This window comes from Acyrthosiphon pisum, chromosome A1, assembly GCF_005508785.2.
Source record: "Acyrthosiphon pisum isolate AL4f chromosome A1, pea_aphid_22Mar2018_4r6ur, whole genome shotgun sequence".
NCBI lineage: Eukaryota > Metazoa > Arthropoda > Insecta > Hemiptera > Aphididae > Acyrthosiphon > Acyrthosiphon pisum.
This window is the reverse complement of record NC_042494.1, coordinates 128,818,113-128,829,871: the sequence shown is the minus strand read 5'-3', so window position 1 is coordinate 128,829,871 and position 11,759 is coordinate 128,818,113. Positions and strand designations below refer to the sequence as shown.

The 11,759-nt window shown below is 26.2% G+C and overlaps 1 protein-coding gene across 1 annotated transcript; it reads left to right on the top strand.

Annotated features, from left to right (window-relative positions):
* The first annotated feature begins 243 nt into the window (after positions 1 to 243).
* Positions 244 to 11,759, top strand: LOC100162022 (hypoxia-inducible factor 1-alpha inhibitor). Its single transcript, XM_029488294.1, has 6 exons — positions 244 to 834; positions 2,302 to 2,546; positions 8,781 to 8,929; positions 9,321 to 9,466; positions 9,527 to 9,697; positions 10,822 to 11,759. Exons 1-6 carry the CDS (start codon positions 727 to 729, stop codon positions 10,984 to 10,986), a joined length of 984 nt encoding a protein of 327 aa, XP_029344154.1. The 5' UTR covers positions 244 to 726; the 3' UTR covers positions 10,987 to 11,759.

The window sequence follows — 11,759 nt, the reverse complement described above, 5'->3', positions numbered from 1 at the left end:
CCAAATTATAAATAAAAAATGTAGAAGACCTAGAAAAGACATTAATATCATTTGAAAATATCAAACTTTGTCAAGGATCTGTTTCAACCACAAAAAGCATTAATATAAAATCGACATTTGGTTTATGTACCTATTTATATTGTATTGTATTTGTATACGTACTTTAGATTATAAAATAAAATATTGTTACTATTCTTAAATTTATTGAGAATGTAAATTATAATATTGTAATTTGTATTTGAAAATTGTGCTCTCTAATAAAATAGTACGGATCCCGTTAATTTATTATTGTATTGTGGGCTCGTATTTCATTAATAGAAGACATAAACAGTAACCAGCAACCACTAGCCAAAGTTATCTGCTATAAAATATTACGGAATAGAAACTAAAAACTTGTCCACTCGGTGCGCTAGTAGTAGAGGGACCAGCTGTTTCAGATAGACAGTTCACCGGTCAAATTATGGGAGTTCGATACGCAACCTGTATATCTTAAATCGTGCACGTAGTCCAAGTAATAAATAATAATAATAACAATGTTAATAATAATAATATGTCATTTTCATAACAGACTTGTGGGTTTGTGATTGTCTTTAAACAGTTTAAACGCCAAACGGTAAAGTTGAATTTAAAATCGTATTTTTTTTTGTCTGTGCGTGAACGCGATACCGTTGTCCGGTTTTGTTTTTTTCAATTTATTCACCCAACAGCTTCCTACGGTTTCAAATTATGGCTGGGTGGAACGAAAGTCAGTTACGGAAGTATAACATAAAAGTGGATAAAATACCTACCCTACAGTACGATGATCCAAAAGTAGACTCACTTCTCAGCAATAATGTAATGAACTAAGTATAATAATAAAATTGTTATGTCAGGGTTGTACAACTCAAGTTCTTAGCAAATAATTTGTAGTTAAAAAATTTCAATAAATAATATTTAAGATTACAATACAAAATATTATTTAACTTAAGGGGTTTGGGAACCATTATTTGTTGTCTCTGTCTTTCACACATGCATCATAGTAAAAACTACACATTTTCACGTAACCGTCAGCGTAAAGTGTACATGAGATAGAATAGTAAACTTTTTAATTTCATTAAAGTTGTTTTTTAAACAAAAAATTAAATTTCAAACTTTAAAATAATTTTTTTGGAAGCTTCTAACTAGGCAGTGAAATTCCAAAAAATGGCTTATTGATTTTATGTACACAAGACCATAGTATAAGCGTGCCTTTACTTTTGGTGAGGCCTTTACGCCTAAAACCATTTCATATTTTTTTATTCAGATGTGTAAGTAAGTAATTTGTAATAAATATTAACTAAAATATTAAGTTTAGTATATTTGTATATTGTAGTATAGATTCAAATATTTGATAAAGCAATACTTTATAATATTTGTTAACTAAAGATTATAAAATACATTTTATTGATAATTAAGAAAAATTACATTGTATTTTAATTTTAATATAAATTTTTTTGCCATATGTCATAAAAATGTATATTTTTAATCTAATTAATGTTTAAAAAGCCTTTTTCTGGATTTTGCCTCGGAAAATTTTCTTATAAGGTATTCAAATGAAATATACATTGTTTAATCAATCGCTAAGATTCACCCATGTTCCATGATACCTACAACGATATGTATTTTTAATTATTGATAGTGTAGATAAAGATCGTTCACTTTCACAGTTGGTAACTACTAACTGGTATACTTAAAAAAATTCTGATCGCTTCATAAATATATGGTGTAACACACAAAAGATCATCTTTAACAATCAATTTACCGTTCATTCAAGTCTGTCATTCATCGAACGATTATATTTATTGCTTCGGCAGATCAGAAAGCACGTTTGATAACGACAATAACAAGTTACGAGTTAAACGTGACAAGCGATGACCACTATAATTGTGTATGGGTAATAAAGTATTTAAATCTATTTTGATATGATATAAATTTGAAATTTCTACTTAATAATGTTTTATTTATTTGATTATGCTATTTTTAAATTTAAAAAACGAGTCGACACATTGTGACCCTTTTCATCTTGCAGCTATAGCCCCCCCCCCCTAGCACCCCTTACCATTTGATCCAGTAACTACTGAACTCAAATCTATTTTTATATTATTTATCACTTTACTACATCAATTTATTGTACAGATGGACGTTAATGGGTAGTTTTTACTATCTACTGGAGAGATACATGATCAATTAATTATTTGAACTTTTAAATGACATTTTTATTTTTTGATATTCTATATTGTTTTAAAACATTTTTTGATTGTCTTTTATAAATTAATTATTTAGAAACCAGTACTAATCAAAGGATCCAAATTAGTTTCTCAAGTGCTAAAATGGGATTTGGATTATTTAGCAGAGCATATGAATTCAATATGCTGTAATGTATTGGTATCAAAAAATCATAAATTCAAGTATTATGACCAAAAGAAAATCACTCCTAATATGACGTTCAAACCAATCAGTCGACCGAGCCCTATGATATTTTCTGAATTTGCTAAAAAAATAAAAGATTGGAAAAAAGGAGACTCCAGGTAATATTTTACAAATAAAAAAATACAAACATTTTTGTTTTAAATATAGTTTACTAGTTTTATGTGATATAAATAGAACTGGTTGTATTTAAGAATTAATTTTAAAATCGCTTCAATTTTTAAGACATAGTGTTATGTAAATAAAAAAATACATTGAAACATTACAAGAAATATTAAAATTTACATATCATTCATCTTAATTATACTATGATACGTTTTGTACATATAATATGTTAATAATCTTTTTATTCATATTATGCACAAGAACACATTTAACCAATAAATAAACATACACAAATTTATTGATATTTTGTAAATCACAACAGGTGTTTGTTGAGGCTGTTAGCTACTTTTGGTTTTTTATTCAATGGTGGTGAAGAAACACATGGATTGTACATATTATGGTTATAAATATATTCTACCTAAAATTTTATTTGAATCAGTAAGTATAAATGAAAAACTGAAAAATATTATTATTATATGGTTAACCAAAAAATCTATAGGATCCTCGGGCGTATTTTTCATAATTTCCAATACTCCATTTATCAATATAGGATTTACACATTTTATTAGAAAATCTATTATTTTAATATTTTCCAATGAATACTGTTCTTCTTTTTTAATAATTGGTTCTTTCAACAATTGAGCCAGCTATATCAACATATTATATAAAATGTTATCAATAGTATAAATATTAAACAATGCTATTTAGATTAACAATGTTAATAATTATATGCTGTGTCTTGTGAGAGAACGTGCTGATTCTGTGAATTCCCTTGCGTCACCCTGCCATAGAGGAACCGGTTTGAATGGCAGGGTGTCGCGTGGGGACTCACAGGAGAACTGATTGTAGTTGGATCCCGACATGTTCTCTCACTGGACAGAGTATAATACATTTACATTTTTTTCATAAATATCTTCTTCTATTGCTAAATCTTTATTTTCAATTATTGTCGGATGAGTGACATACATTTTATTGATGACAGCTTTTATGTCACTTACATTGTTTTCAACTTCATCATCTAATAAATGTTTATTAGTTATATTTATGATTGAATATATTGTAACTTGCAATCCTGACCTTTTACTTTTACTGGCATACTTATTAAAAGTGAATTAAACAGTCTATCAAATTCTCCATGATTGACAAATATGCAATTACTTTGAGTTATTAATAAATACTCTTTATACATTTTTGGTTTAAACAAAACTTCTAAGTAATCAATTAAATCACGATTTTTTCTTATTTCTATATTACTAAAAATGTTATTAAGAAAATTATCATATTATGTAAGTTAGTTAATCTTACTCATTTTCTAGAATATGTTTCATAATTTCGTTTTCGGTATATTTAGAATCTAAGGAGGGGGGCCAATTAAGTAATTTATCTAATGCATCATCACACACTAGTTTTGAAGTTAAGTTGAAGGGTTCTACTTCTGAATTATTCTTCACTTTTCTCATAATATTATTTCCAACCATAATTACATCAATGATAATTGCTAAATTTATATAAGACTAAATTTTTTTTCTTAGTTTAATTTTATAAATAATACTTGGATGTATTTCATCTTCAAAAAATTTTAAATTGTTTTCTTTATTTGACTCATGTTGCTCCAAATCAAAAAGATTTTGAACTTGTTCAATATTTTCAAGAAAATTACAAATTATATAACCACATTTATTCACTCTATTTTGTAATATCTTATTTTTGATAAATCTATATTAATTATAACATTTAAACTTTTATGTTTTATTAAATATATCTAAGTTAAATTAATCATGTAGATATATCAGTCTTAACTTACGGTAATAAATATTTATCAGAAATTCTACCATTGTCTTTAAAATATTTTTTTTGCTCTTCCAATAATTGTTTGTTACCAAGTGTTGATAGATTATTTGAGTTATTTTCTTTAAATTCTTTACTAGACTCATTATATTGTATATCTAACTTTTGCAGTGATGTATTATTAAATGTTGAAAGTTTTTGATTAACTAATTTATTATTAATTACATTTTGTAACCAATATATATCAATATCATTGACACCATTTTCCTAAAATTGATTAAATTATTTAGATTATAAAACAATAATTTTTTATTATTATTTGATTAAAAATTAAAATTGCAATAATATGTGTGAAAGTAAAATTAAAAATATAATATATTTTACTAATATATTGAAAAATTCTTCGCTGATTGTAACTAGATCAACAAAGTAAAGATTATATGTATATGCTAATTTTTTGGCAAAATATATAATTTCTTGTGGTCCATTGATGATAATGTTCTTCTTCTAAAAATAAATATACATTTTAACTGAGATTTGGCTTTTCATTTATTAAATATTCCTTCTAGTTAATTCATTATTTTTGTAACTGTTTAAATTACAGTAAAATAAGTCTGTATGCTTTTATAGAATAAAATACAGATCTAAAGCGGAATTATCAAAGTATATTGCCTCGACGTATATGTTTTTTTTTCCATAAATTTGCTTTACTATGATTTACTATAAACTGCCTTTTGTATTAACTTACTTGAGAATTTTTCTTGTAATATTCAAAGATTAATGTGTTGGTTTCAGTAATAATCCGAGGAATATATTGATCAAGTCCCATAAATTGTGTTATATAATTATCAATAACAGGAACTATTTGAATGGACATGGTTATCATGTCGTAGACAGTTTGCTATAAAAAAAAACATTAATTAAAAATCTTAAAATGTAATGTATTATACTATTATCACATAGTTCTTATTTATTGCTAGTATAATATTAAATATCTGTCGAATATTATATCATTACATGTATAATCATTTATTATATTTTATTTATTTATATAATAATATATATTTTTTCCCCTAATAAAATGTTATAGAAGAAACTTACCGTAACCCATGAATTTAGGCATAAACTTATGTAATCACAGTATATATAATTTTTCCTTTGAAATTGCTTTATAATACACTTGGTTATACTCCGTAGACTAATCGTAGCAGTTTCAATGCCGACTATATATGGTTTTGTGACTTTATCATAATACAAAACCAGATTTTTAACAATTCTAGAATGTATAAATTATATTGAAAACAATCTAAATTATTGTAAAAGTTATATTTTACTTTGCAAGATTTTCTACATGTATAATAGGTAAATTATTGTCTTCTTCTGGTACCAATAGTGGTTCTGTGTCACTAGAAACCATTTTATATATGTATTTTAACATGTGTTCACCTTGACCATAAACTAAACCTGGTGCTAAAATTATTCCATAAAAATATCCACTGTACTGTAAAATATAAATTAGAAATATAATATGTGTATAAAATATTTTAAATGCTTGAGGTGGTCTTCTGTAGGTACTTTATCATTGAGTGATAATATACAATTTTCCATTTCATAAAATGATTGAAAATTTGGGTGACAAATACGATCTTTATAATCATCTTGAGTAATTGGACTTGTATTCTTGTTTAAAAATTAAAAGAAGTTCAAATTATTTATATTTGGTCACTATAAAATAATGATGATTAGGTACTTGGTTTTTAGTTAAAGCCCATGTTTGTATACTTGATATAAGTATAAACACTCTAATCCCACTTTCTCTTGCTAAAACAGTTTTTGGGTGACATTTTATATATTTAATTTCTTCTATTATACCTTGATAAAAAAAAAAAATATTTTTGAGTTTTGAATTTTTTTTTTTTTTTTGTTTTTATTTTTATAATTTACAATCTTTTACAGAATAGAACAATGAGTAAAAGTGATGAAAGAATAATGGCTTGATTGAAACACAGATTAAAGAAACCTTTCAGTAAAGGCACTTTGACCGAGTTTTGAATTTAATTTTATAATATTTGAATGAATTATTTTACTTTTTAATGCTTTACTAGCTTCAGTTATTTGATTTTTGGCCAACGATATATCATACACAACTACTGCACATTTTTGTATTTCTTTCATCAATAATATTTTGTTATTCGAAATAATCAATTTTTTAACATGTTTCAGGTATTTATACTAGAATTAAAATTAGTTATTCTTTCTCGAAATATGTTAACAAAAATTCTATTTATACCCTTTCATTGTTGATGTTCAATTTATTTTTTACTGTAGTCACTATATCATATTTTATTGGTTCAATGTCTTCCTTATTCACTTTTATAGTAGGTTTCTGTATATAATACATTGGTAGTATTTCAATGTTTTTCCTGTATTGAAATTCTATTGGTGGTGTATCATCATCAACCTCCTCATTAATAAATGTTTTGTCCGAGACTTTGTTTTCTTGAATATCTCTATTATCAGACACTGATTTAACACTGTTTGTTTTTTTATTTAATATCGAAATTTGACTTTTTTGTGAGTGAGTGTTATGCAATTCTTGTGTTTTATATTTTTCATTGGGTATAATTTTTTCAGTTAGTTCAGTATCTAAATTTATGAACTCAATGTCCGTAAATAGTGCTTGGCTGATTTCCTATAGTTAAACATTTAAACTTAAGTATTTAACTATTCTGAAATGTTTTTGATTTTTATCATTACTAATTTTAAACCCCATGAAATGTACATACTATTTGTATTAATATGAATACAATTTCAGTACTTATCCAAGATGTGATCTACATTCAAAATTATAGGTACAATTATATTTTATTGGACAAATATGCTTTTTATGTGCATAATATATTATCTTATCTGTATAAAATTATTAATATTTAGTTGCTGTATTTCTGCTCATTCAATTTCAATTTTTTATGTTGAATAAAATAAATATAAGTTTTTTTCCATCCCAGTTAATATTTAATTAATATTTTCTGGATATTGTTAAATACTTTTATGGACAATAATGATGACTTGGCCAATATTATCATGGCAAATATTTAATACCAATATAATTTTAGAGTTATTCAATATACCTAATGTAACAGCAAATTTATTTAGTTTATTTTGAAATTTTATTTTGAAACTACATAGAATACCCAAGGTACACTCAATTAATATAAACCAAGCATATCAAACTTAAGAGAATGTGGTACCCACTTGTATTGTCTCCTTACAAGTGTGTTACATAACAAATGTTACGCTCAGCAGATTAAGTTTGTCTCCATTAGTTTAAAAATTAGAGTGAATTGACCTCTTATAAAATTTAAAGGTAAGATTATTATCTAAGCAATCTCATGGGATTTTTAATATATTTTAATTTTAAAGCGAGTTAGAAGTATTTTAAGATTTACAAACTATTTAAACACTTAAAACACTCATAACTCGCTTTAATATTTAAATATAATGAAAAGCTCTTATATACCCTCTAATTTTTAAACTAATGGAGCTAAATGTGATCTGCTGAGCATAAAATGTGCTATATTACGCACTTGTAAGACGGAAACAACACATGTGGGTGCCATGTCCTCTTAAACTAAATATTCAATTTATTCTCATTAAATGTTTCAGTTGTGTTTAGTTTTCATTTATTATGTGATTTATTGATACTAAATCCATATTCAAAATTATCGTTTTCCATCACTATCAAATAGTCTTGTATTATAATCACAATTAATCGATTATAATAAAATAGTAACATTTCTAATATTTTTTACAATAATATCATTGATAAATCTCCAATTTACTAACAATAAATTGTTTTCACTAATATTTTATTGAGTGGCATTAAATTAATTTGTATAAATGTAGGTATAATTTAATTTTTGATTGATTTCATCTTATCGATAATAAATATATGCTTACAGCTTTACTGCTCAAGCTAAATTAATTTACTTGTATAATATATTTGCCATGATAAGAATCACCATTGTTCACAAATACCCTGTTTGCAGCATACTTAATATGAGCTTCTAAATCAGCAATTCGGTTATCTTCTTGGATGATATGGACCTTTCTTTTAGATGCTTCAAAACCAAAAAAATCATTTTTTTCTTCATACTCTGATAAATCAATATTATTAATAATTTCATCTTCATTATTAGTCATATTTTATTTTAACAAATATTAACAAAACCATACACATAACATGTGAATCATGTAAGACTTTAATAATGAATATGTAATGTTTTTGGTAAAAAATATTAGAAAAATTATTCTTTACTATGTAATTTTGTTTCTATAGGGACATCAGTGAGTTAAAAATAAACAATCATGCTTATTTATAATATTATCTAGTACTGTTACTTACACCAAATAACAAATAATATTGTATTGTGGTTTTTCAGATTATACATGCAACAAGTATTGAATAACTCAATTAGCCAACGTATTGTTAGTGATTTTGTTATGTTCAATTGGGATTGGATTATGTCAAAACAAAAAGTGTGTAAATGGGGATCTCTGACATCTAATCTTCTTTTAATTGCACAAGAAGGTAACACTTAATTAATTATATTAGTTAATAACATAATATACAGTGTTTACTTCAGTGTCAAGTCTTTCCAAATAACTTGGAGTATAATTTCTTTGAAATCTGATTATTTTTTATGGTACAATGAAGTAATTCCAATTGTTTTTTTATAAGAATTTTCAAATATCTTTTTCTATTTACTCAAAATATGTTTCTTAAAGTAATTATCCAGCATAAATTTATTCAAATGAGGCTTTGATAAGATTTTCGTTACAATAAAAATCAACAAATTTTAAGTGAACAAAAATATGTATTACAGCCTGAATTACTTGACTGATTTAATCCAATGCTGTTTGATATAAATACAACAATACAATTTATCATAGAAACTAATCATAATATTTTTTTGGTATAGGTAATGTTACTCCGTGTCATTACGATGAGCAACAAAATATGTTTGCTAGCATTCGAGGGTATAAAAGATTCATTTTATTTCCACCTAGTGAATTTGAGTGTTTATATCCACATCCAGTTCATCATCCGTACGATAGACAAAGTCAAGTAATGATAAATAATTCCTTTTAAAATGATACATACATAATTTGACATGGTTTTCTTTAGGTAGACTTTGATAATCCAGATTACATAAAATTTCCAAAATTCAAAGAAGCTTGTGGATATGAAGTTATAGTTGGACCTGAAGATGTCTTATATATACCAATGTATTGGTTTCATCACGTTGAATCATTGATGCATGGTGGCTGTACAGTTTCAGTAAACTTTTGGTTCAAAGTAAATAAATTTAATTTTAATTTTATGTAATGAACTTATGTATGTGAAATATAGGAATATTAATAATTAACAGGGGTAAGGAGTTAGTAGAAGTATTGAATAAATAAAAGGTGAATTTTTGTTGTGTGCAGAAAATTAAGTAGAGCGGGGTGAAACAAAACCTTGGGGAGGGGGTTTAAGATAATATTATACTTAGTGCAATATTGCACCAAGGTTCAACATTAAACCTAACTCAACCTTTAGTAATGGACGAGATTACAAAATATATATAAGGAGAGTAGGAGCCAGATGCATAATGTTTACAAATTATGTAATATTAGTAGGGAGGAAGCCTTGAAGAATGAATGAGTACTGGACTTGTGGTGAGCAGCGCTTGAAGAGAATGGACTATCGATTAGTAAATGTAAAACAAAGGCAACCATATATGATTTTGGCTCGAATTATCTAGGAATTGTTACCCCCACTATACCCATTCCTTGACCAGGTATGTTATGAAAACTATGGATTATATAATGTGACTCAATATAATATAATATAATGTGCTCAAGTACTTAGGATGGTACAAAGGAGATTGAGGGAGGAAATAAAAAGTATGATTAAGCGTGGTTTATCAAGTGGAAAAAAGTGTCATTGTGTCATATATTTTGTGAGAAAAGAGAAAAGAGGGTACCAATAAGATTTCTTAAGACAGAAGTGGGGCCAACAATGTTGTATGGGTTGGAATGTAGGGGCGTAGAGCAGTACAAAAGAGAATAGAACAGAACATGAGAAGATTAAGATGGGTGCGTGTAGTGCATCAACTGTGGATAAAATTACTATCAGGAAGAATAGGTCGAAAAGTCATAATTTATGAGAGAAATGATTCAGAGGTAGTGAGAGTTATGAAAATGAATGTAGAATGAAGAAGAGGCCGATGAAGACCGCAGATGCTAATCGAATGGATAGATGGAATAGGGTGATACAAAAAAAGTTGATGTGAATGACTAACTGTGATGTTAGTAGGATATTGAACCCTATGAAGATGTAGGATGAGGATAGATGACTCTATATAGTTGTAAGTGTAATTCAAGGTAAATTAAGAAAAAGATTTTTTGTTAAGAAAATTACTAATATAATTTTTTTAGGCGGGATCCGTTGAAAAAATTGAGTATCCTTTGCTAGACCACCAGAAAATGGTTATCATGAGAAATGTGGAAAAAATGTTAGCTGAAGCATTGCATGATCCAAATGAGGTTGGTAATATGCTGAACACAATTGTTTTAGGTCGATACACATCTGATACCAACTAATAGTTCCCATTATAGTATAATATATATTAATTTAAAAAAAAAGATCTGATTGAATAATATTTATTCAAACAATAAGGTTATTCAATGCTTTTAGTTAATATAGAACAAGATAAATATTGCAATATTTTCTACTGGTGTTATTATTAGTTTTTTTTTATTTTAAATAGGATTGGTATAATTTGTTAAGCTTTAACAGTCACCAATAGATAAAAAGTGGTATCTACCACTTAGACATATTGTTTTTGTATAATATAAACCTTAGATCATATAAACTGGATATATAGACTATTGTTATAATACAAGGCATACTAACTGCGATACAGATAAAACTTTATATGCATGAGTACCGAATACTAACACATCATTCAGATTTTGTCTTAACAATTCCCTCTTGTAAGTGCAATTTCTTTAAATGCAAATGGGAATTGTAAATTGTGGTGCCACTTCTTTATATTTCACATGTATTTGCAATGTTTTGCGCTATATTTATATTCAGTGTATAACAATATGATCAATCTACTTCAAACACATGTTAAACATAAGACATATTTACTAGTCATCCATGCTCTACTATGATCGCAATAATATTTTTTATAATTATTATTTTATTGTATTTATATTATAGTAGGGTATGGACAATTCAAATTCACATTATTTAAATGTGAATCATACTATAGAAACCATAACATTTATAATATGAACCTTAATTTTTGATAGTAATTAGAATAAATTTTGTACATTGCTTGTACGAACAGTTTGGTTTTAAAAATGAT

Excerpts from the sequence above, each read along its gene's own strand:
- LOC100162022 (XM_029488294.1), top strand. The coding sequence starts at position 727 with ATGGCTGGGTGGAACGAAAGTCAGTTACGGAAGTATAACATAAAAGTG. Across the intron at positions 8,930-9,320 it reads TCTTTTAATTGCACAAGAAG|GTAATGTTACTCCGTGTCAT; the intron begins GTAACACTTAAT and ends TTTTTGGTATAG. Across the intron at positions 9,698-10,821 it reads CAGTAAACTTTTGGTTCAAA|GCGGGATCCGTTGAAAAAAT; the intron begins GTAAATAAATTT and ends TAATTTTTTTAG.